Here is a 27,767-nt window from a genome sequence, read left to right as displayed (position 1 = left end):
ACTAGAACTTGGAATCTAGGTCCGCCCCTGAGAGAACCCCGAGCCTGTGGAACAGGTTGTCTGCAAGTGGAGCGTGGAGTTCTGTGTCGTCTTTTCGCCCACGGTCACCTGACGGTCTACGTGGGCGCGTCTCTGGCATTTCACCGCTGCTGGTATCATGTTGATTTTAGCAAATTTGTATGAAGACAAAGCCACCACTTCAATCCAGGTTAAAAATGCACTGTGACGCGCGTAACTGACATTTGTACCGAGTCAAATATTACAATTCTTTTCCCTGTAATGCCGAACATTACTGCGTTACAGCAAAAAGCAACACATTACAGTAATTTGTTGCTTTTATAACGCGTTACTCCCAACACTACCTACCATGGAACATATATTCTTCTAATAAGACTGAGCTGAAGTTTGCATAATTATGTAAAGAAATGTAGATAGATTCACAGAAAATGCTCTTGATTACAGCGGTTTAGTCTGATTTGAACTATGTTGCGTGTTTAATAAAAGTGTTCTGAGTCCAGTTGGATGTGATACGGTCTTGACAAATATGTTGCTTTTGAAATAGATTAGGGTTAATCTGAGCGACATTTGATGAACGCCTAATCTGCTGCACTGATTCTATTAAAAGGCTTTGGCTCATTAGGCCATAGATCTTAATCCCATTACACAGACGCTGCTGGGGCCGGAGCACCCGCCTGTCGCCGAGGGTGGGGTTGGGTGAGGGGTTGGGTGAGGGTGGGTTCTGGGCAGGGTCGGGCGCTCTGGGAAGGTCAAAGCACTCAGCCATTTTCATAATGAGAGCAAAGGATTGTGTATCATAAAACAGTCATCACGGCCAACGTCAGCACTTTTAATCAGAGAACGCTTAGCCCCGCTCAAATAACTGACTCCTTCGCTCTTTCTCTTCTCCCTCTCCTCTCCTCTCCTCTCCTCACTCTCTTCCTTCTTCTTTCTGTTTCTCTCCGTTCTCTCTGTATATAGAAATGGACACAGCGATTCTCCACGTTCCAAATAGGCTCCTCCTGACCCTGGCTTGACTTCAACTGGAATATTGTGGCTCCTCCCTCTGTAACTGCCAGTGTTGGGGAGTAACAGATTACATGTACCAGAGTTACGTAATCAGAGTATAAATTATGAGTAACTGTATTCGGTTACAGTTACTGTTTCAGTGAGTGGTAATTGGATTACAGTTACTTTGTTGAAATAAATGGATTACATGGCGGTATTTTTCTGTTTTCATATTTTGGGCTAAACCACGACTAAAACCAGGACTAAACCAGGACTAAACCAGGACTAAACCAGGTCTAAACTAGGACTAAAACAGGTCTAAACCAGAACTAACCAGACTAAAACAGGACTAAACTAACTAAACCAGACTAAACCAGACTAAACCAGGACTAAAACCAGGACTAAACCAGAACTAAACTAGGACTAAACAGGACTAAAACAGGACTAAACCAGGACTAAACCAGGACTAAACCAAACCAGGACTAAAACCAGGTCTAAACCAGAACTTAACTAGGACTAAAACCAGGACTAAAACAGGTCTAAACCAGGTCTAAACCAGAACTAAACTAGGACTAAATTCAGATCTAAACCAGGTCTTAACAAGGACTAAAACCAGGACTAAAACAGGTTTAAACCAGGACTAAACCAGGACTAAACCAGGTCTAAACAAGGACTAAACTAGGACTAAACCAGGACTAAACAGGTAAAACAGGTCTAAACTAGGACTAACCAGGACTAAACCAGGACTAAACCAGGACTAAAACCAGGTCTAAACCAGAACTAAAACCAGGTCTAAACAAGGACTAAAACCAGGTCTAAACCAGAACTAAACTAGGACTAAAACCAGGACTAAAGCAGGACTAAAATCAGGTCTAAACCAGGACTAAACCAGGTCTTAACAAGGACTAAATCCAGGACTAAAACAGGTTTAAACCAGGACTAAACCAGGACTAAACCAGGTCTAAAACCAGGACTAAACCAGGACTAAACCAGGTCTAAACAAGGACTAAAACCAGGACTAAACCAGGACTAAACTAGGACTGAAACCAGGACTAAACCAGACTAAACCAGGTCTAAAACCAGGACTAAACCAGGACTAAACCAGGACTAAACCAAAGGACTAAAACTAACCAGGACAAACCAGGACTAAACCAGGACTAAACCAGGACTAAACAGACTAAACCAGGACTAAAACCAGGACTAAACCAACTAAAACTAAAACAGACTAAACCAGGAGGACTAAACCATAACCAGGTCTAAACAAGGACTAAAACCAGGACTAAAACCAGGAGTAAACTAATACAATATGACAGTAACAGTAGGTGAACATAATTTAAAGCAGCAGTGATCTCATAAAAATAATTTCTGTATCAATAATATTTATAACGTGGTTAAGTAAAGACTGAACAAACAAGAATTTTCAGGATGTGGTTGGTACATTCATGTAGTTTTAAAAAGCATGACAATATCAAGTAATCCAAAGTATTCAGATTACGTTACTCACTTTAAGTAATTTAATGGATTACGTTACAAACAACATTTTGGGATATGTAGTCTGTAATCTGTAATCTGTAGGGGAATATATTTTAAAAGTCACATTCCCAACACTGGTAACTGCTGCTGTGAGCCTCGTCGTTTCGGTTTTAAAATGTTCGTATTAACCTGCTCCACATGATCCTGGTGTTTTTTTATTTCTCTGTTTTGTCCATTAACAAATTCCTATTCCTAAAATTCATTGGAGTGGAGCTGAACGCTGTGGGTGAGGTCACGCTCTCTTACTCCACTTCTTTATACAGACAATGGTTCTCTCTTTCTTTTTTACTCTCTTCCTTCTTCCTCTTCTGTCTCTGTTTCTCTTTCTTCCCCTCTCCTTCCTCCTCCCAGTGTCTCCCCTCTTTCTCACCCTCTTCACTTCTCTCGCTTTCTCCCTTTTCTACTTTTTTGCCCTCTCCTTTTGTCTCTCTCCTCGCTCTCTCTTTTTCCTTCCTCTCTCCCTCTCTCCATCCATCCCTCCCTCCCTCTTTCTGTCTCTCTCTTGTGTGTCAGTCGCACTGTTAGTTTAATTAAATGTTGCTTCAAACATTACAGTGGTTGGTTTGTCCTTGTGCGGTGGAGAGGAGCAGAAACCCGACCAGTGTGGAAATACATTTATTTATTTTTGTTCTGCTCTCTACCCATTCTGTGCCCACTCTGCACCCACTGTGTACCCACTGCATACCTGCTCTGTACCCACTGTGTACCCGCTCTGTACCCACTCTATACCCACTCTGTACCCACTCTATACCCGCTCTGTACCCACTCTACTGTGTACCCACTGCATACCTGTCTGTACCCACTGTGTACCCGCTCTGTACCCACTCTATACCCGCTCTGTACCCACTCTATACCCGCTCTGTACCGCTCTTCAGTCCCTCAGCAGGTTGATGTGAAATCATCTACAGGACACAGAAAAATACAACAACAATCACACAAATGTACATAAAACCAGCACACTATACATTAGGGATGGGCATGATTAATCGATAATTGATCATTAAGAATTTCATTGATTATGTTCATTTTAATTGACAAACCGAATGTAGGTAAGTTGACCAAACAGGTGTGTACATGTGTCTCTGCATCAGAAGGAGCGAGACACAAACAGTGGGTCAGTCTGCAACGTACTGAAGCACAAATGTGTATTTAACGATGATTTGTACAAGAAATTCCAGGCTTTCTGTTGCGTTCGGGACAAGTGTGAGTCCATGTGCACAGTGTATAAAGCAGCACATATGTTTCTGTGTCCAGTGGGAAAAAGTTTTTCCAGGTGAGAGTCGCGCAATGTGGATGACGAGTCCCCACCTCCCTCCCCCCGTACGGTGTCCTGGTTTTGACAAACACAAATCTGGTCACACTAACCTGTATTCACCTGAGTCATGTCTTTTAATCTGACAGAAATTGACTGCATCAATGACACAAGAGCTGGAGTTTTATCTTCGCTTAGTTTATGCAAATTAGCCATGCTGTTTTAAGTTTTGTTTCTGTGAGAGTTGCACAAAACTGAATTAAACACATTATAATGTCAAACGGGCTGATGTGGATCTAGAGTGGTTACAGTTTATATGTCGTAAAGTTGAATTTATTTATGCAGATTAGTAGTGCAGATAGTAATAATAATGATGATCATTTTAATATAAAAACGTTAATGATTAATCGATAATCGATCGTTAATTCTTCCGACGATCGATTAAGAAAATTTCATCGAATGCCCATCCCTAGTATACACACAACACACTCACTGTAAACACACTATATATACAACACACTCATTGTACATTTTCAGAAAGTGGTGCCATTATCCAACCACAAAGCCGTGATTGTTGTCAGTTTAATGGTCTTAAAACATAAGACTAATGACACGTTTGTGAAGCTAATCTCTCACTAGTAATGGTCAGGTTCAACATTTGTGGATTTGGAGTTTGTAGATTTCTTTCAAAAACAGCGATTCTCCCGTAGAGTTTTATAAGCCTCTGCCCTCCTTCTGAAATGACTCCTTCACTTAGAGATTGTGAACATATGATGCCATTGTGAGGATGGCTGACCATTCAAAAAGGACAAAAGGAGCATTTGACTCTGAACTCTTCATTTCTATGGCAACTGTTGGATTTACATCACTCTGAAATCCATGGATTAATATTATTGAAGGGACTTTGTTGGACTTGTCCATTGTAGATTCATAAAATGCAATGAAAAGTCCTGAAAATGTCACCTATAAGAGGAGGCTAAGATCCATGAACAGGCGCAGTAATGGCATTTGAAGTTGTGCTTGTTATGAGATGAATTCATTTCCCTCATTCACTTATTGATATGGATGTCCTCGTGCTTCAGAGCCGTGTCAGATCGATGCAGCGTCAGGAGCCAGGAGCACACTCACACTGCTCCTGGGCTTTATCCATTACACATCCATCTCCATAGGAATGTCCCCGGCACACACACACACACACTGTGCACACACACTGTGCACGGGACACTGGTCTAATCTCCGTCCTGTCTCCTCTCTGCACACATCACAATAAAACAAGAAGAGAAAAGTTTCTGTTTACTTGTGGATAGCAGAGGATTTACTTATACATATACTTGTGCTTATACCTGTTTATATAATTGTAGTTGAACTGCTTTTGAAAAATTGTAGTCTAGGTCTCACGGTACAGCTGTCCTAAACACTTTGTGGAAACCGTCTGACCTCACAGTGTTAGGATTCGTTCATTCGATGGTAGGCAGGTACTTTTTTTTCATTTAACCAGTCACTGCTATTTGGTCGTGACGTATGTAATGCTCCGCTAATGGGGATAACTGGTTTATTAAGCTTTTCCCAAATCCCGTAGGTGGTTTCAGACGACATCACAACATTCTATAGGCGAGTTTCATTGTTGACAAAAGCGCACGTTGCATGCTGGGAATTATTTTGGTTGGCGGCAATAAACACTAATTCACCATGACAGACGGAGCGAGAAAGCACGTAAAGGGTATTGATCCCGGTTATTTATCCACTCTAACGGCAGAGGACCCAAGACCATTTGACCAGAAATTGGTCATAAGCATCGATGGAGCCAAATCACCCTTTTCAACCCCGACAAAAGGTGGACCAAACCAAATTTCTGGTCAGAATCGCCAACTACCTGGACAAATATTCACTTGGGCGATATCCACAATGACTTGGTGGAAACTCCTGGGCCATTCACAGCAGAAAAGATGAAAACCTCCAAGAGTCTCGATGTGTTGTTGAACTTGTTGGAGTCCACGGTTTGTTAGGATCTTCTACGTTTGCTCTGCGGATGTTTGAAAGCCATTTAATTCACCGTTAGTGGTTCTTTTCACTCAGAATACGAAAAAGACATTTTCCTTCTTCCGTGCTTTCTATTTGTGCATCCGATAATGCAGCAGGAATTTACCATTATCAGGGATAAATACACGAGGTTACGCACTGTCTTTGACCGCTATCTTGTTTCTTGCCTCCGACCAAAATATTTCCCAGCATGCAACGCCGGCTTTTAATAACAATGACGTCAGCTGAAACTTGCCTATAGACCAAACATATTTAATACAGTGAGTTGTTTGGTTCAACATTTGTGACTTTACCTTTTAAATATTTCATGGCAAAGTACAATGTAACCAACGGGCAATGTGGACTCTGTGACTCTCAGAACAACTTTTTTCTGTTAAATCATGTTTTTGATGAGGAAAAATACAGGTCTTTCAGTAATAACCCTCCTCTTCCTCCTCCTCCTCACAGATATCGATGAGTGCGTGGACGGCTTCGTGGAGTGTGACAGTAAATCCACGTGTGTGAACCTGCCCGGATGGTACCACTGCGAATGCCGCGACGGTTACCACGACAACGGCCTCTTCTCCGCCAACGGGGAGTCGTGCGTCGGTGAGTGCCTCCGAGTCCGCGCCATCTATCTCTATTATCACTGTTACAGTACAGGACAATGCAGCCGACGAGAAGGAGGTCAAGGAGGAAAGACAGAGACGAGCTAAAGGCACAAGATCCTCTTTAATGAACCAGATACACACATGTTCATTTCCAAAATAGGTTTTTAAAATGTCTTTAAAGGAGATGCATCTGTGTTTTAGGGTGTTTAGAATTAAACTATAAACATGTAGATTATTATGTAACATTTTGTTCATTGTAAACCTCAATGTTGTACTAAATGAGCATAACACTAGAGACATTTCACTGACTTTTACATTATTCTCCACTTTTCAAATGTTCTAAACCAGCTTCACGGTCCACGTACCATTTGTTCTTTTGAATTTCAGTGAAGAACGAAAAACAATAAAATGGGAAAACTGTTATTTCAATATTCCAATTTAGTGTCAAACAAAAAAAAACAAACAAAAAAAACAAAACAGATTTTGACCTCTATTCACAATATTTAATTCAAAGTTTATTTCAAATAATACCAGTCAGTCAGTCTTGGTGCCTATTTCAGTTTTCATATTTTATTCTCTCTGGTTTATTCACACTGAAGTTCTGTATGTGAATTCACTGTCAATCATGGATCTATAATTTTAAAACATTATTTTAGTTCTATGAACTATAATAAAAAACTTTTTATTATAGTTCTATGAACATAACTAACTGAGCGTCACGGAGTTCAACAATGACTTTCTAAGACATGAAAGTAAACGAGCCGCTATAAAAGAAAAGGAAATATTTGTCCACAAAATTGCAAATATTTTTCCAGTAAGTTCTTCTAGCAGCAGAACTTTAGAGGCAAATAAGAGAATAAAATATCAAAATTGAAAGAGGCACGATGACGTTTTTTTGATTGGTGTTATTCTAAAGAAAGTTTACATTAAATATTGGAAATAGAGGCCGAAATGTTATGTGGCGCAACAATGGAGGGACCCAAAAAATGGACTGCAGAGCAGTTCACAAAAATGAAAAAGGAGAATTTATTTTACAATTGGTATAATGAGAGCGTGGCTCGGGGCGTGGCTCGGGGCGTGGCTCGGGGCGTGGCTCGGGGCGTGGCTCGGGGCGTGGCTCGGGCGTGGCTCGGGGCGTGGCTCGGGGCGTGGCTCGGGGCGTGGCTCGGGGCGTGGCTCGGAGCGTGGCAGCAGGATCACTGGAGGGCAGAGAGGGCAGGTAAGTAAAACGTCGAGGCAAAAAGGTAAGTGGCAAAAAACTCGAGGTTGAGGAGCCAAGAGGTTCACCGTGTGTTGGTTGAAAACAATCTGGCAGAGTCTCGCAGGTGAGCAGGTCTCAAGTAGATGATTGCTCGCAGGTGAGTCAGAGGTCCAAGGAGACTCCGCCCACACACACACACACACACACACGCACACACACACACACACACACACACACACACTCACACACACACACACACACACACGCACACACGGGGGAAAAGAGGGAGGGGAGCACCAGAGTCATGAAATAACAAACTATTTTCCCATTTTATTGTATTTTGTTCTTAATTGAAATGAAAAGAATGAGTGGTACACAGACCCATAACACACTTTGCTAATGTCACATTTATTTGATTAGATCATTTTATTTGAACAAGAGTTATTGTCATGTTGTCAGAGTGAAAAAGCAGAAAGTAGCTGGTGACATCATAAAAAGTACTTACCTCATACTAGAGTCTTTTTGTTTTTGTTTTTTTGTTTTTGAGGAGAAATACTGTGAGTTTATAGAATGTTAAGAAAATGTTCCACAGCATAGATTAAACCTACTGTATCTATCTCAAGGGAGACAACTACAGGCTACATTACAGGTCAGATCTGTGGAGAGGCAACCCTATTGACAGAGAGATTATTGTATTTTTTGAGAAACAGAAACACAGAAGAAAAAAAACAAAACAAAAAACAACTGCTATAGAAAACTGTGTTTAAGGTCATACCCTGGAACATTCCAGTGAAAGCATTAATCCTCATGGAGACCAGTAAGTAACAGATGCTCTACCACAAATGTAATGCCGTGTACCTTTAAGAGTGCGCATCAAATTATAAAAGGAGAATCGTGAGGAGAAGGAGAAAGTCCATATTTTAATCTAATCTAAGTGTTGTGTAGATCTCACAAACCCTTTGGCAGATCAATATTCACATGCACAAAGGATCAGCTTTAGAACTGCTTTTTTCAGATAGTGAAAAGAGGCGGGGTGGACCTCCTCAAACAGCCAAAACAGATTTTAGCAGCATATCAGACTCTTTATTCTGCATTTTCAAACAATAAAATTTTGTTTCTTTAGACTGCGCAAGAATTCACAAGTGAGTTCACTAAGTTATTGGATTTTCCGGACTTTAAGTCGCTCAGGAGTATAAGTCGCACCAGCCAAAAAATGTGTAATGAAGAAGAAAAACATATATATCAGTTGCACTGGACTATAAGTTGTACTTTTTGGGGAAATTTTCTTTATAAAATTAGAGACCAGGAGCCGACATTTCATGTTGAAAGTGAAGTTCTAGTAATAACAATATAAGAGAGAACAACAGACTGTTAACGTCACATATGAACAGTTCTTCAGATAAACTATAACATACACAACAGAACAGAACAAGTTTATCAAACTCTCCATCTCACTCCAAATCAATAAATCCATTCAATTCTTCATCCTCGGTGTCACTTCTGAACAACTCAACCTCTGGAGGTAAACAGAGCGTTGCTTCCTCTTCTGTGTCGCTGTCGTCAGACTCAGCATCAGTTCCAGTTAGAATTATTTGGGTCTTTCTGAATCCCGACAGGATGGTTTCGGTGCCACTGAAGTCCAGACTTTGTCCATCCATCCAGTGACTTCAGGAAAGTTTCATGCAAGTTTCTCTCTCACTCCAAACTTTCTTTCTACTGCTCGATTTCTACTTTCCGCTGCAGATTTCACAACTTGCAGTTTGTAATGTGCAAAATCCGATTTTCTTTTCAGGGCATTTGTGTTCAGTCTTCTCAATCGTCTGTATAAGTTTGTTTAAATGTTAACTCTTTACCCCGTGAAGACAACATTTGACGACCCCCCCCCCCCTTGTTTCCTTAATGACGTGTTTTGACACCTCCCCTGTATCACTAAAGACGTGATTTTTCGGTCGGTTTTCACATCTAAACAGAGGCTGCGATAGGTGAGATCCACTACAACCCACACTAGACTGACCAATAGGATTCAAGGATGTGTTTTCGCCGATTTTTTACAAAGTTAATCGAAGTAGTGACGATTGTAGCTTCAGGAAAAAACACAACACGAAACACATCGCGCCATCAAAGCAAAACCCTGATCCCTCACTTAGTCTTGGTAACAAATTAAAAAAGTCAATGCCAAAGCGAGAGGCACCAGCTGTTCGCCAAGAAACACCTTCCACTGCAAAGAGACCAAGACTTAATGTTGCTGTGAAACTACAAGAACAAGAAAGTGCAGCTCGGCCTGTTTGTCTTCTGCACCTCTCACTTAACAAACGGGATCCCGCTTTGATGTCGCTCCACATACAAAATGTTCGCTGCAAACTCGGGATGATTTAGGCAGTCAAAGGTTTCCTTTTTCGTCTTTCCCATGGATCAGTACTGCCCATCGCTTTCGCCTTTCACTATTTTTCAATTCCGTTGGGAAGAGAAACAGTTTGAACAGAGGTTTGCAGTCACACACATCTGATTTCCTTTTGCATTAAAGGAGTTCGCAAACCAATTTCTCGAGCCGTTTTCCGCTGTTAGGATCCAACAACCACACAATTAACGATGTCTGAATCCCAAAACTAAAATATGACAATATCAGAACCAGAAACAAAAGCGATGACTTGACTTGAAAAGATCAGCTTTGTCAATAGACACGTCCCACTGTAAAATCAAACATGGAGGTTTGGTGCTCACTTTTTCGGAAAATCCTTCCCAGTATGCACTGCACAATGACCTGAAGTCTGAGATTCTTGATGCGTGTATTGCCTGTGCCTGCCTTCCACACTATCACTGAACATCGAAAGTTGAATTATTATCATCAAAAAATATCCAAAATATCCAAACTGTATATTATTTTTATTCCCTATTCAGATAAAAAAAAAGTCACAAGGTTTGCATGGCTTCACAGCATGTCTGACCCGCTCATTATAAACCACACTTTTCCCGTCCATTCTCCGTTCAGATCAGTGAATTTTTCCTGTTTGAAGTCTGCTTGTTCATTTCTCTCCTCTTCCTCTGTATCGTCCAACGGAGAAGTGTAAACTGTCAGAATCCCCCCAGCCTTCTCCTCCGCTGCACGCTAACAACACACACACACACACACAACACACACACATGGACACACACACACGCTTTGACCCCATGTCACCTGTCAAAGCAGCCCTCCAAACCTCCCCTGTTTTAGCTCCGAGTTGTAATTTGACCAAAAGTGGGTTTCTAGGTTGAGGGCCCACACAGAGCAGAAGAAGAAGATGTTGTGATGCTGTGGTTGGAGTATTTTTAGACGTGCCGCTGTTTTTGAAGGATGCAGGAGAGTGATAAAGATAGACTTGGATTCTTTGTGGACAAAAGTTTGACTAACGCTTTATAATAACAAACGCAACAAACAAAATAAGACACAACTCGAGGTATGTTCGTGATGAAGTAACAGCGTTCTAACAGGGGTCAGGTTTTTGTGGACTTTTAATAAGCACGGACATACATGAACCTTCACACAGGCAGTTTTACAGTTTAGAATAACAGAACTTGTTCGTTGTAAAGTGTTTGTCGTGGTCCAGAGTTATTCCTGACTTAACAGTATGAATTGTGAAGTGCTTTTCACAACGTCACAACAGAACATAGTTGTGCCCAGAGGTGTAGTGGTCGTGGTACGTGGGGGTACGCCGTCCACACACTTCTCCCGGCTTGAGATATATAAAAAAACAAAACAAAAAAATATATATATATATATATATATATATATATATATATATATATATATATATATATATATATATATATATATATAAAATACTACAAATGTCAAACTGGAGCTACTGGCACTGGTGAAAACAAACTGCATAGACTCATGACATCTGCACTACTGTCCTATAAAGACCTGAACCAGGACTGAACCAGGACTACACCAGGACTAAACAGGACTGAACCAGGACTGAACCAGGTCTAAACACGACTGAACCAGGACTAAACCAGGACTAAACTAGGACTAAACCAGGACTGAACCAGGACTGAACCAGGACTAAACCGGGACTAAACCAGGCCTGAGTATCATGACGGCCTGGAGGTGCACTTGTGTAGACTGTCTGGTGGCCACAGGACAAAGGACCTGGGCAGAGCTCCGTGCCCCCTGGGGTGAAGTGCGGCTGTCGCCCGATTGCGCTTTACAGACACCCTGCTCCACTGGCTCGGGGTTCTTCCTCTCTCAAGTCCAAAATTAGTCCTGGTTCAGTTCTGGTTTAGACCTGGTTAGTCCTGGTCTAGTCCTGTTTTAGTCCTGGTTCAGTCCAGGTTCAGACCTGGTTCAGTCCTTGTTCATTACATGTACAATATCTACTGTAGTGCAATAACAAGTACTGCAGTGACACACATTTTGCTCAAATACACAGAAAAAATCAGGTACAGGCCGTTATTGTAGTTACTAAACCTGAATTATTTGTTCAGTGTGAATGAAGTCATGGTTTATGTTTTATTAGGCCCAATGAAGGTCTTATACCATGTGACCAAAGTGGATGTTGTGGTAATATTTGGCTACATTCAGACTGCAGGCCTTAATGCTCAATTCAGATTTTTTTGTGAAATCCAATGTTTTTGTGAGGTCGTTCACATTTCCAATTAAATTTGACTTGTATGTGACTCCAGTGTGAACGTTAAACGGCCCGAAAGTGTCCCGCATGTGACACTGGAGACACAATGACGTCAACCACAGTGAGCGTCTCTGTGTTTACAGAAGTTGTCCAAACATGGACGCAGCATTGAGCACCTGGAGATTTTAAAGTTCCTCTCGAACCGGAGCCAGAACATGAACAACTTACTTGTTTTAAAGAGGAGATTGAGAAGGAGAAGGACGAGGTTTTTGGTCGTGGTGTTTTGTGGGGCAGCGGCAGCGACGTCCATTGAAAGGAACGTGTGGATGTGGAGACGGAGCCAAGAGTGGTGAGTGGTGATGTGCTTCACTTCAGTGACACTGAGTTCATTAACAGTTTTCGCCTACTTCAGAGCAGAATAGTGACGTTTGTGTCTTGTTGATAACGTGTAGGTGGATGAATGCACTTTGGCCGTTCACACTGAAGTCACATGTCAAAAGATCAGATATGTATCGGTTTCAGGAGCACATATCCAAGTGTCCTGGGTCACATTTGAAAAAATCGGATCTGTGTGGTTCAGACTGTCATTAAAAGATCAGATACAGGAACATAGAAGCCAAAAATTTGGATTTGGGTCACTTCAGGCTGCAGTGTGAACATAGCCTTAGAGGCTTTGTTTTGGCCTGTAAATCAACACTTATATATCACTTTATACTGTCTATTCACTGTTAAAAAAAAAAGTTTTACATCGAATTAAATTTTGCTTTTTTGCATTCTACATCTGCCCTTCTTGATGCAATCGAGGCCCATAAATGATGCCAAATGCAGCTTTTGAAATGGTCTCATCTCTAATATTTTCACGCCAAAACATCAGCTCTGGGCAGTGCAATTAATCACATTTCAATCAAGGTCGCTATTCAGGCTTTTCTAATCATCAGTGTAATGTCTGAGTGTTTTTAACGACGAGGTACAGCCGGTCCTGTGTCAGTAAAGCGGCAGACTCCAGAGGAATACATTTTTACTTGTTTTTTGGAACTGATTATTATAGTTATGTCTAGGAAATTCAATTTGATTTGGAAAAACAAAACAAAAAAAACAACAATATTTGGTGAGGCCAGCCCTGCAGCGCTCCAGCTAAAGTTGTAAAATGGAAGTAGTTGACACATAATCCATTTTCAATCTGGTCTTTTTGAGTTTTTGTTAACAAAGTGAAGAGATTTCAAAACGTGCTAAAAATTCTCGATCATAACGGTTGACAAAGTGGTTACTGTTGTCGACTTTGAGCTGATTCTCACCTGGCTTTGGATTTCCCTGTGTGCATTTTCAATACACGGGCAGACACAGTCCTAGCGCCCTCTGCTGGGGGTTTGATACATTTTTTGAGGTATTTTAAAGCCACATGAATTATGATCATTTATTCTACAGGATAAGCGTCCAAAAGTATCTCAAAAATACTAATCTATCTGTAAATATTCCTGACAGTTTTGATATAAATTGTGTCCCATGTCCAGGTACAACAAGTCACAGGAAACTTGAACTCCTTGGACTAAAATGGCAACATAAAGGGCGGCTGAAGATATTCAAGTGTAGCTGGCTGGTTGTAATCCGCCCATATTATGTGCAGAGAAGAGTTAAGACTCTTTGATGGATCCATGACAGTGATTGGATATTGGCGCTGTCAATCATCTGTCAGTCTCAGCTCCCGCAGAGAAGACTGGTAATTGGCAAATGTGTCTGTGGCTTTATATTTTAGCACGTTTTCAAATCGAGCTTAGGGGGATTTAGTGTCTTAGTGCCAAACTTTTCATTCTGGTTTGATGAGTCTTTTTTTTTTTTTTTTCTCCTCAAATCAGTGAAATAATAAGTCTCCTCTTCCTCTTGTAGCTCAGAGTTCTTCCACACATACAGTATATCCTCTCGCTCCTCTGTCTCCCTTCCTCCACCTGCATGTCTCTATGGAAATGTTACTGAATTGCCTGGAATGTTCCACAGTGTGGCATTAATATTCAGCAGCACCGATTTTAATTAGGGCTGAGCAAAAATAAAAAATATTAATTGCATTAATAGCATGAGTTTGAGTGTGATTCATCCAGGCATTTCCAAACTATGGCCCGGGGGCCAAATGTGGCCCTCAGACAAAATTTTTCTTGGCCCTCAGGCTTCCAGGTGAATTGGCCCAAATGACCTTGCATCAATTAAAAAATATTTTTTTACTACAAGTTTTTTGAAAATCTACCTTGATAAAACCAGTATTTAATATTTCATTTGTGGTTTTAAGGATCTTAGCATAAAGACTGACGGCTCATTCTAACGTGTTAAACATGCACATATTTCAATTATTCCCTGTACTGAGCATCAGTCTACGGCCCTCGATCGGCCCTCTGTTTCTTCTGTGTTTAGATATATGGCCCTTGATGAAAAAAGTTTGGACACCAATGGTTTAATCACATATTTTACGCAAAACCAATGCATGAATAAAAAAGTAGTGTATCGCGACTTTTATTGGAAATGTAAATGAAAGAGCCAAACATTTGTTGTGCAAACAGCATTTCTTTCAGAGGGGAACAATCAGAGCCTTCAAGGTTTTCTGAAGGCCCAAGAAAAAATATTGAATAAATTTTTGTACTAATATACTTTTTCAATAGTTTTTATTCAGTGAGTAATAAACACGACACTAGTAATAATTTCTAGATCATTGTTATAAACTTGGACTGATATTTCTTGGGAAACAAAAGGTTAATATAATGAAATGGAAATGGACCAATCACAATTATTTTTTCAGTGGTATCTGGGTAAATCAGCGACTCCCCCTGCAGGACTGAACTAAACAAACACCTGCAGGACTTCCCCTTCCTGTAGCAAAGGCCCGTGCAATACAAGTCATTGTGGAGATGAATTTGAGATTGACAGTTGTCTTAGCCAATCATGTTTCCTTGAGTTATGGGCGGGATCATATCATGACATCTTCCGGGCCTTTGCGAATACCCTGTGATAGCATTATGTAAGCGAGACCACGAAAACCACACTGGACACCTCTATTTGGACGCCACAGGGACGTCTGGAAGAGGAAGAAAGAGAAAGACCTGTGAACTGGAGCCGAGGCTCGGAGCCCACGGCCAGGCCAGAGCTAGGAGCCCGTGGAGGCTCGGACACGTTGCATCTCACGTGGTCAGAAAAAAGTGACACAAGTGTAAAGAAAAGACGTGAAACTTAAAGAAATGCTCACGGTGGACTTTTTCAAAATAAAAGCCAGTGAGCAACAGATGTTTACAATAAAATAAAAAATAAAAAAAAAAAAAACTGCTTTAATGGCGTTAAAATAATTGCCGGCGATAATCAGTGTTGGGGAGTAACAGATTACATGTACTGGAGTTACATAATCAGAGTACAAATTATGAGTAACTGTATTCAGTTACAGTTACTGTTTCAGTGAGTGGTAATTGGATTACAGTTACTTTGTTGAAGTAAATGGATTACACGGCGGTATGTTCCTGTTTTCACATTTTGGGCGATATCCCCAGGTCTAAACTAGATCTAAACCAGGACTAAAACCAGGTCCAAACGAGATCTAAACCAGGTCTAAACCAGGACTAAAACCAGGTCTAAACTAGATCTAATCCAGGACTAAAACCAGGTCTAAACCAGGACTAAACCAGGACTAAAACCAGGTCTAAACTAGATCTAATCCAGGACTAAAACCAGGTCTAAACCAGGACTAAACCAGGACTAAAACCAGGTCTAAACTAGATCTAATCCAGGACTAAAACCAGGTCTAAACCAGGACTAAACCAGGACTAAAACCAGGTCTAAACTAGATCTAAACCAGGACTAAAACCAGGTCCAAACTAGATCTAAACCAGGTCTAAACCAGGACTAAACCAGAACTAAAACCAGGACTAAAACAGGATTTAACAGGACTAAACCAGGACTAAAACTAGGTCTAAACCAGGACTAAAACAGGACTAAACCATGCTAAACCATGAATAATATTTTTAATTTGGTTCAGTAAAGTCTGGGCTTTTTATTTTCTTTTAACAGACAAAACATCTTATGTTACGATATCCTTGTCTTTGCTTCTCGACAGCAAATCAAGTAATCCAAAGTATTCAGATTACGTTACTCACTTTAAGTAATTTAATGGATTACGTTACAAACTACATTTTGGGGTATGTAATCTGTAATCTGTAGGGGAATACATTTGAAAAGTCACCTTCCCAACACTGGCGATAATGATTTAATTAGTTAATGCAAAATTAACATGTTAACATGCTCTAATCTTAATTGTTAAATATTTTTGCTATAAAAACTAATCAAACATAAACTGGGTCGGCTCTCCATAGTCTGACCTGTCTCTTATCCCAATGGTAAGTTTTATGCTCTACGATGGAAAATTCCAGACAAAGCAATAACATCTCCATGGAAACAAGCAGGCGGCTCACTCTCTACCAGAAAAGTGACTTAGTGCACTTTTATCATCAGCTCTGTAGCATGTCTTCTGTCCTATAATCACCGCTTCTAAACTGGAATTCTGTTTTTCTCCTTTCAGACATTAACGAGTGTAAAACGGGCCGTAACACGTGCGCCAACGACACGGTGTGCTTTAACCTGGAGGGGGGGTACGACTGCCGCTGCCCCCACGGACACAACTGCACCGGAGACTGTATCCATGACAACAAGGTCAAGCACAGCGGCCAGATCTGGGTCCTGGAGAGCGACCGCTGCTCCGTCTGCTCCTGCCAGGTACGGAAATACACACTGTAGATCATTAGTTAAACGTGTACTTCGGTGGTGGAAGGAGACGCCTACTTGTCTCCCAGGAAATTATTCTTCATTGTCTGAAAAAACTTACTGATGTGTATGAAGACAAGAAGGTGCCGCCGTCAGGACAGATAAGTTGCATAATGTTTAAATGATCAGTAATACTTTTAATAAGATTTGTATTATTCTTGACTCAGCTGAGACTTGACTGTGTCACATGTATTCTCTGTTATCACGTTCTCTTAAAGGTACATTGTGTAACTTTTCTGGTGGAGGGTCCGTCAATCACTGTTCTCTATGTTATTGCTTTGTCTGAAATGTTTCACAGTATGGCATTAAACCTTTCTATGTCCCTTCATGGAGACCAAACCAGACCAAGTTACAGGTCAGATCTGTGGAGAGGTGACCCCGCTCACAGTCACAATGTCTATTGTCTAGGTATGTTTGAGCTATTAAACCACCTGTAATTCAGTAAATGTAAGGTTGAGATGTTTAATGTCACACTGTGGAACATTTCAGGCAGAGCAATGACATCTCCATAGGAAGAAGCAGGTGGCGGACCCCGACCAAAAACTTACACAGTGTTTCAAATAGTTACTTTTTGTTTACAGCAAATATTCATTTGAAAATCACTAAGGCTCAATTTGATAACTACTACTACTTCTACTACTAGTACTTCTACTACTGCTACCGCCACTGCCACTGGTACTAGATTACTATTCTACTACTACTACTACTACTACTACTACTACTACTACTACTACTACTACTACTACTGCTACTCCTACTCCTACTGCTGCTGCTGCTACCTCCACTGCCACTGGTACTAGACTGCTAGTACTATTATTTCTACTCCTATTACTACTGTTACTACCACTATTTCTACTGCTACTGCCACTGGTACTAGACAATTACTACTACTACTACTACTACTGCTACTGCTGCGCTACTCTACTGCCACTGGTACTAGACTGCTAGTACTATTATTTCTACTCCTATTACTACCACTATTGCTACTCACACTGCCACTGGTACTAGACAATTACTACTACTACTACTACTACTGCTGCTACTACTACTACTACTACTACTACTAACCCTTCTGCTGGTGCTTCTCACACAAAAAGGATCAGATTTATATCCATGGATAGTTTCATTTCACAGTAGCAAGCAACAAATTAAATGTTCATGTTTTTATTTTTGAAAATGGTTTCATGATATTTTTGAACCGCTCATGTATGTCAGAATAGTTTTGAATAAAGGCAGGCAAATACAGAGCAGCTACTCAACCACCGCGACCTCTCAAGCCTCAAGTACTCAAACACGCACAGAGCAAAGTACTACAATATATACTACAGCACTATTGTAAGATAATGTGAAGATATTACACATTATATACTCCCTTTAATAAACTAATAATGATGATGGTAATACTACTGAACAGTTCAGTCCTGCTGTGTCATACTACAAACCCCACTACTACTACTGCTGCTACTGCTACTACTACTACTACTACCACTGCCACTGGTACTAGACTACTACTACTACTATTACTACTACCACTATTGCTACCATCACTGCCACTGGTACTAGAGTACTGCTACAACTACAACTACCACTACTAGTACTATTACTACTATCACTACTATTACTATTTAATAAACATGTAATAATATTGCTAATGCTGCTGAACAGTAATGTCCAGTTGTGCCGTACTACAAACCCCAGACTGCTCTGTACACTTATGATGTCGTGTAATATAAAGACAGAGATTAGGATGTCACTTTTTTTTTTTTTTTTACTTTTGGTACATTTTAAAGGTCTGATCTGTAACGTTGCCCTGGTCTTGACTTTGGCTCGCCTCATAATGGCTGCGTCATTTGAAAATTACAGTACTTTGCGTGTGGCTGCGGTGTGTGATTAAGTGTATTGTAACCTTTCATTCAGAGTTCTTCAGCGCTCTATAATCATAAGACCTCTGCAGAGCCTCAGAGCCTTTTAAAGACGGGGTCCATGGAAAAATAGAAATAATATGCACTTACCCCAATAACTGCTCAATTAATGTGAGGCCCAACATATAATTCAACCAATCACGTGGGTTCTGCTTTGTGTGGGATTAGATCACAATTACTCCTGTTTGTCCGTGAACTTGTCTATTTAGGTTGAAAAAAAAAAAAAAAGAAAAGAAAAAAAAAGTTGCTTATAATATTAAAAAAATAAAATGTAGAATACAGTAATAATTTAATTTTTACTTGTACATATACATTTATATAATTATACCTTTCTCTCACAACTCACCCATATGCAACAGATAACCCTATGTCCTGTCAATCATCACAATCTTTTCACCGTTTCCATACACTATTTTTGTTTTAGTATATTTCTATATTTTATTTTGACTTGCTGTCACATCTAGAGGAGAAGTAGGACCCAAAATGCAAAACTGCATTTCCAAAATTGTTTAATGGCCAAACACAAAATCCAAAACCGACATAAACCAACAAAGGAGAACACAGAGGTATATATGCACACACATGAATGACACACAGGTGAGACACATTAGGGCGGGGCAAACAATCAGGACAGGAAGTAAAACTCAAAACTACAAGCAGACAAAACAAATGTCAAAATAAAACACCAAATACAACCACTACAAACATGAACCATGACAGTACCCCCCTCTAAAAGGGACGACTCCCAGACATCCCCAAAGAGTCACAATGAACACATGAGGGTGGAGGGGGCCTGGAGGAGGGACCAACTAGAAGGGCAGTACCAGTAGAGCCCAGAGACTTAAAAAAAAGAAAAAAAAAAAATCCAAAAATCCAAAGACTCCAGATGTAGAGGTCAGAAGGCTGGTGATGAGTCCGAAAAATTGGATGGTGAAAAAAGTGCTTGAGTCCAGGTGAAAGCTGCTGTGCTGATCACACACTGGGGAAAAAAAACAATACAAATTATGTTTAGGCTTTGAAACTTATTTCGATCCCCTCTACACATTTTTCTCAGAACATGAATGTCACTTTTTCATGTTGATCAAATCATGCTGAATATGCAGATTTATCTTATACATTTCATGATAAGGTGACATAATTTAATTAAATTGATCTAATTCTGTAAAAGAATACAAAAACAGTCTTTAGTTTTCCACAGTTCTGTTTTGTCTTAACAGAATCAAACACACAGAGACACACAAGTACAGAGACACACAGTTTGGAGCTGGACAGTGTGAAGAAGCTCTGGTCTCTGTGGACACAGAATAACACATGATGATCACATTCTGATGATCTACTCTGTTGTACATGTTTAAATATATTTAAAGTACTTATTACTACAATAATGGACCAGAACAGAATCACATGAACATTAGAAGTGTATCTGCAGAAACAAAACTTACCGTGTGCTGCTTCTCTTCCTCGAAACGCAGTAACAGGGAGGGCATCTGGTATAAAGTCTCCTAGTGCCACATCACCTTGTAGAAACACAATAACTGTTTCAATAGAAGTACATTTTGAAAAATGATTTTAAAATCATTTTAGTTGAGTTACTTTTCATCTGTGCCCCGTGTTTCGTTGGTTCTCAAACCTCTTCCTTTTTCCTGAAACATCAGCTGTAACATTCATGAACTTCCCCACAGCTCCAGCAGAGCTCTGGACGTCACTTTTTGTAGATGACTTTGGAACAAACACATTCAAATCTTAGTTCAACTGTCACACTCTTGTAGATGAACAGTCAAATACAATTTGTTTCATGGAAACAGTTCTTACATTAACTCTAATTTCAAATAAAACACCACAAACATGTTTTAAACTTAAAGTCATGTTTCCTCAACTTGATTAAAACATGCAGGTGTAACATCGACCACAATCAAGTGACCTTTGTAAGATTTAAACATGCTTTACAGAGAATCATAAAAAAGTCATGTTATTGTTGTCAAAATTTTTTTTGCAATTTGAGCAACCCCTCTCGGACCATTTTTTCAGTCAAGGAAAGTACTGAGGAACAGGTAGCCACCCCGGACGGAGAACTATGTCCAGTGGTACGGAGTACGGAGATACTTGTCTGGTGGTGGCTCAGGGCACAAGGAAGGTCAACACAGGGCAGCAAGTGTTCATCAGGGTTCAACAGGGACCAGCAGGGACCAGGTCTGATGGAGAAGGACACTCAAGTGAGGATCCATGTGCAGGAGTTGGTCTGGGAGTAAAATCCAGGTGTCAGAGGTGCAGTTTACCGAGTCCAGTCTTGGTTGGTTCATTCTGTTCCATCTAGAGCAGAAGTAGGACCCAAAATGCAAAACTGCATTTCCAAAATTGTTTAATGGCCAAACACAAAATCCAAAACAGACATGAGAGTCATAATGACAATAAACCAACAAAGGGCAAAGGAGAACACAGGGTATATGCACACACATGAATGACACACAGGTGAGACACATTAGGGCGGGGCAAACAATCAAGACAGGAAGTAAAACTCAAAACTACAAGCAGACAAAACAAATGTCAAAATAAAACACCAAATACAACCACTACAAACATGAACCATGACACTTGCACTTATACTTTTCTATAATTCTGTCTTATTTGAGTCTGTCTCTTTCTATTTCTGCTGCGTACTCTATTTAGAAGAAGATATTGTGATGTGTGAGCTACTGTGTCCAAGTCATTTCCCTTGTGGATCAATAAAGTTTGTCTAAGTAATTATTTCAAGTATAATTGCCTTTCTATTGTCTAAAGAAAATTCAGTTTTAATCATAGTTGAGGTTTTGAAATCAGTATCAAGCCTTTTACTTTGAATCATCACTGAGATTCCATTATTCACTCACAGCATTGTTACAATACTAAAAGGAATAGACTTGATACTCGGTACAGATTCCAGACTCTTTCTTTGGACAGTAGAATGTCATTTTCCACATTAAATGGAGGTATTTTCTTTCCTATCCCCTTGTGTCCTTATGTGTGTGTAATCCCTCAGTGGTCCGGGTCGGTTCCGCTGTGCTCCATACAGCTCAAGATCATTTTGAAGCAATTTTTTTCCTGTGAATGTGACTTTTTGAGTATCTAGTTCTGTTAGTTTTCGACACTTTTGACAGCCCTGAATTGGAGGTGTGCAAAAATATAGACATATCGATATATTGTATCATTTAACATGATGATACAGTATCGATATCATGGGCTGCTGTATCAATATTAGGGCTGGGTATCATTGAGAAGCTGCCGATACGATACATACAGTACCTCGATACATTGGCTTCGATACAATACGTTTTTCAATATAGTGCACTTTCGATTAAATACAATTCAAAATGATATATTTGAAATCCATTCGATACATATCAGTGAAAAAAAGGCTAAATCATGAGTGTGATATTAAATGTCCACTAAGTTTGTGCAAAGTTAATCTGAAAAAACTTCTATTTTACTCATCAGAACAGTGAAAATGTCAACACAATTGTAGAAATTACACAAAATATTTTAGTAAGATATTTCTAAAATTACTTTTTTCAATATATCGATGCAGCAGCCCATGATATCGATACTGTATCATCAAATTCAACTATACAATATATCAGTATTTCAGTATTTTTCCCTAATACATCCCTTATCGATATATCGTCAAGAGTATTTTTTGGTATATTTTACTAAATTATTTTGTTACAGCACTACGTTATTGTTGTTTGTTCAGAGGAAGGAAACTTGCTTTTGCAACACATTTGACATTTTCACTGTTTTTGATGATTAAAATGTTTGTGTTTCATATTGACTTTGCACAAGAAGTGGCTTAACAAAGACTTTTAGTATCGCAGACATGATTTAGCCTTTATTTTAATTGAACTGTATCGAATCGATTTGAAATACATCGTATCGAATTGTATTGAAATGAAAATGCATTGTATCGAGGTATGTATCGCATTGTGTCCTATGTATCGATATGTATCGCATCGTGGCCTATGTATCGATATGTATCGCATCGTGGCCTATGTATCGATATGTATCGCATCGTTGCCTATGTATCGAGATATGTATCGAATCGTGGCCTATGTATCGAGGTATGTATCGTATCGTGTCCTATATATCAAGGTATGTATCGCATCGTGGCCTATGTATCGAGATGTGTATCGCATCGTGGCCTATGTATCGAGATGTGTATTGTATCGTGGCCTATGTATCGAGGTATGTATCGTATCTGCTACTTCTGAATGATTCCCAGTCCTAGTCTTTATCATTCTAGCTAAACATCTACATCAGGACTTCATGTTTTGAGTGATTTGAGTGACAAAACAACATGACACAACTCGCCCATTAAGATAAACAGCTTTATCTTGTGCCGTTAAAAGGTCAGTCCCTGCCCTGTCCCTGTCCCTGTCCCTGTCCCTGCTCCTGTCAGACAGCGCCTGGCAGCACAAATGAAGGACCATTATGGAGGTGTTAGTGTCCGTGGTGAGATTTGATTACAAAGGGCCCGGCTCAAATGGATCCATAATTAAAGGCGTCGTATTAATTGATTTGAGGGATTGAAGTGCTGCCTGTCACCATTAGGCGTGTGCTGTCACAGTAAACATGTTTTTGTTTTGGACGCTGGAGACGAGAGATGAGAGAGAGAGGACAGAGAGGAGAGAGGAGAGAGAGAGAGAGAGGAGAGAGAGAGAGGGGCAAGGTCATGTATTAGAGCCAATTAGGTTCAAATGGAGAGTTAATCCACAGTACACAGTGTTTTGGTGTAGAAGTAGTAGTTAGTAGGTAGTAGTATTTAGTAGTAGTAATAGTAGTTGTTATAAGTAGTTGTTAGTAGTTGTTAGTGGTAGTGGTGGTATAGTAGCAGTAACAGCAGTTAACAATAGTGGTAGTAATCACTGTAGTAGTAGTAGCAGTGGTAGTAGTGGTAGAAATCATGGTAGTAGTATTAGTAGTGGTAGTAACAGTATTAGAATCAAATTATGGTTTTGTCACCAAATTGTATTAATGAGGAGGTTTAAAGCTGTACTGTGGAACATTACAAGCATTTTTATTTTTTATTTTTTTCACTAAACAAAAGTAATTCTAGGTCTGTGGAACTTTTGTGGAGGGCCTCCTGCCTTCTTGTTTCCATGGAGACTCAATTTTTCTACAGTACGGCATTACTAGTGATGTAGTCATGAGCGCACTAATCAAGACCAAGACCAGTCCAAGACCACAGGGTCCAGAGACCAGGACAAGACCAAGACTTTTAAAGGTCGAGACTGAGACAAGACTGAGACCACAGCCCATTGAGACCAAATCGAGACCTTTGTCATTTTCAACATTTATTTGTATTTTACAGTTATTTATTATTATTCTTTTTTTATACATAAATCTATCTCCATTTGAAGTGATTAATGTTAATTTAGACCTAAAATAAGTCAAGCAAACTGCACTGCACTGAAAAACTCTGTGCCCCTTTTTTGGAGCCTCACCCACAGTTTGAGAAGCTCTTCTTTAAGAGAACTTCCTCTGACACTTTACACAAAACTGTGAACAAAGTGGGTAGGATTTTTAAACCTGTTTTGTCTAGTTTTTAACTGGAGTTACATTCTCGTACTGGTTTTACAGTGGGATTTAGCCTCTGCACATTTACCAAACACACGTCGTGACAAATACAGATGCATTTGTGCACTTTTATTAGGCAAACTTCAACCACATGTCACGGTAAGAAGTTAATTGCCATTCGTAATATATAATAATGTAATATAATGTATAACGTAATATATTAATACGATTGAACTCGGCAAGTGTCAAACCTCGAGTCCAAGACAAGACCCAGTCCAAGCGCCTTCAAGACCGAGACAAGACCGAGTCCAAGCACCTTCAAGACCGAGACCAAGACCGAGTCCGACGCGGTCGAGTCCAAGACAAGACCGAGTCCAAGCACCTTCAAGACCGAGACAAGACCGAGTCCAAGCACCTTCAAGACCGAGACAACCGAGTCCAAGACCGAGTCCAAGCACCTTCAAGACCGAGACAAGACCGAGTCCGAACGTAGTCGAGTCCGAGACAAGACCGAGTCCAAGCACCTTCAAGACCGAGACAAGACCGAGTCCGAACGCGGTCGAGTCCGAGACAAGACCGAGTCCAAGCACCTTCAAGACCGAGACAAGACCGAGTCCAATTACCTTCAAGACCGAGACCGACCGAGACAAGACCGAGTCCAAGCACCTTCAAGACCGAGACAAGACCGAGTCCAAGCACCTTCAAGACCGAGACAAGACAGAGACAAGACCGAGTCCGAACGCGGTCGAGTCCGAGACAAGACCGAGTCCAAGCACCTTCAAGACCGAGACAAGACCGAGTTTGAACGCGGTCGAGTCCGAGACGAGACCAAGACCATGAAAAAACAGTCTGGGCCACTCTCAAGACCAAGACCAGTCTCCAGTACTACAACACTTGGCGTTACACTTGTTTATCTCCATGGAGACAGTCGTACAACAGATTTTCTATCAGAGAGAACCTTCTTGAAGATCATAAGACCATCTGATGGGGTAATGAAAATAAATCAAATAAAGTTACACAGTTGACCTTTAAATAAATCCAAGAACATCAGTACACACACGAAGAGTCAAAGGTTTAGACACAATCTCTTTCACTTTCTATGTTTTATACACACATAAATCATCAAATATGTGTATGAAACAAGATATATGGAATTATGTAGCAAAGGAAAAAGTGAAATAACTGCTATTTTTGTAATATATTGTATATTTAAATCCTCAAAGTAGCCTCCCACTGTTTTGCCCAAAAAATATGACGTTAAAGTTTTTGGACTATTTTCTTTGCTGGATCATTCCGTATATCTTGCTTTGTATATTTGACGTCTTCTGTGTGCATATAAAACGCAGAAAGAGGCAAAAATAAAGAACAAAACACAGAAGGAGCGTCCAAACTTTTGACTGGTGGTGTATGATATATTTTATACTTTACACGAGGTACTTTTGCTGACACAGCGAGCTTTACGGCATTACTACAGAGGATGAAAGTGATTGTGCATTTTCTTTTCTGACAGAGAAAAATACCTGAATTGCATTTTGATGAATCTGAGATGTTTTTTTCTAGTTTATTTGAAAGTAAATATAGTTGTTTCTGCAGCAGAGACAAAAGTGCTCCACACTTGGATCAAATCTGCTTTTTGTGCTTACTCCTCCCATGTATTCATAGATGCATTGTAGTGCTGCTGCCTGAGTCCACGTTACCATATTTTTATACTCGATGTTTCTGTACCAGACTCTTCATCGTGGGAATAGATGAAATATAATGAAATGGCTTTAAACTTATTGATCTATTCTGTACTTGTGGATGGAGGTGGTGGTGGGGTTTTAAAGGTGCACAAAGTCACATTTCTGGTCCAGGGTTATGAAAGTGCTTGTCGATGCGAATTGCTTTGCTGGGAATATTCCATGGTATGGCATTAAAACGTTGCTATTATAGTCCAATGAGATTCTCTTAGGCTACGTTCAGACTGCAGGGCTTAACGCTCAATTCCAATTTTTTGTGAAATCCGATGTTTTTGCGAGGTCGTTCACATTTCCAATTAAATGCGACTTGTATGTGACTCCAGTTTGAACATTAAACAGCTCAAAAGTGTCCCGACATGTGACACTGGAGACACGATGACGTCAACCACAGTGAGCGTGCTCTGTGTTTACGGAAGTTGTCCAAACATGGACGCAGCATTGAGCACCTGGAGATTTTAAAGTTCCTCTCGTACCGGAGCCAGAACATGAACAACTTACTTGTTTTAAGGAGGAGATTGAGAAGGAGAAGGACGAGGTTTTTGGTCGTGGTGTTTTGTGGGACAGCGGCAGCGACGTCCGTTGAAAGGAACGTGTGGATGTGGAGACGGAGCCAAGAGTGGTGAGTGGTGATGTGCTTCACTTCAGTGACACGGAGTTCATTAACAATTTTCGCCTACTTCAGAGCAGAATAGTGACGTTTGTGTCTTGTTGATAACGTGTAGGTGGATGAATGCACTTTGGCCGTTCAGACTGAAGTCACATGTCAAAAGATCAGATATGTATCAGTTTCAGGAGCACATATCCAAGTGTCGCATTTGAAAAAATCGGATCTGTGTCTTTCAGACTGTCATTAAAAGATTAGATACAGGTCACATAGGCTACGTTCAGACTGCAGGGCTTAATGCTCAATTCCGATTTTTTTGTGAAATCCGATGTTTTTGCGAGGTCGTTCACATTTCCAATTAAATGCGACTTGTCTGTGACTTCAGTGTGAACATTAAACGGCTCGAAAGTGTCCCGCATGTGACACTGGAGACACGATGACGTCAACCCCATGCGTCAACCGCAGCGAGCGTGCTCTGTGTTTACGGAAGTTGTCCAAATATGGTCGGGAGCATTGAGCACCTGGTGAGTTTACAGTTCCGGTTTCCGCCTGCTTCAGCGCAGAATAGTGACGTTTGTCGCTTGTTAATGACGTGCAGGTCGGATGAATGCGCTTTGGCCCTTCAGACTGAAGTCGCATGTCAAAAGATCAGATATGTATCGGTTTCAGGAGCACATATCCAAGTGGCCTGGGTCACATTTGAAAAATTCGGATCTGTGCCGTTCAGACTGTCACTAAAAGATCGGATACAGGAACATAGAAGCCAAAAAATCGGATTTGGGTCACTTCAGGCTGCAGTGTGAACGCAGCCTTAGTCTTTCGATAATTCCTGTTATTAGGTTCTTTTTTCAGACCACTCAAACAACAAAACAAAAAACAGAAAAATAGAACCAGCAAAAACAAAAATAAAATGGAAAAAAAGGCATGGCAACATCA

General features: G+C 40.3%; 1 protein-coding gene across 1 annotated transcript in view; it reads left to right on the top strand.

Annotated features, from left to right (window-relative positions):
* Positions 1–27,767, top strand: part of nell2a (neural EGFL like 2a) — a 306,967-nt gene that overhangs the window by 236,586 nt on the left and 42,614 nt on the right. The window contains exons 17-18 of the mRNA XM_055155733.1: positions 6,278–6,418; positions 16,778–16,971. Of these exons, the coding sequence (XP_055011708.1) occupies positions 6,278–6,418; positions 16,778–16,971 (335 nt within the window). The remainder of the gene's footprint in view (positions 1–6,277; positions 6,419–16,777; positions 16,972–27,767) is intronic.

The sequence above is a fragment of the Boleophthalmus pectinirostris genome, unplaced genomic scaffold (assembly GCF_026225935.1).
Source record: "Boleophthalmus pectinirostris isolate CB_2022bp ecotype Guang Dong unplaced genomic scaffold, ASM2622593v1 HiC_scaffold_2, whole genome shotgun sequence".
NCBI classification, from domain to species: domain Eukaryota; kingdom Metazoa; phylum Chordata; class Actinopteri; order Gobiiformes; family Gobiidae; genus Boleophthalmus; species Boleophthalmus pectinirostris.
This window is presented reverse-complemented; position numbering and strand designations above follow the sequence as displayed.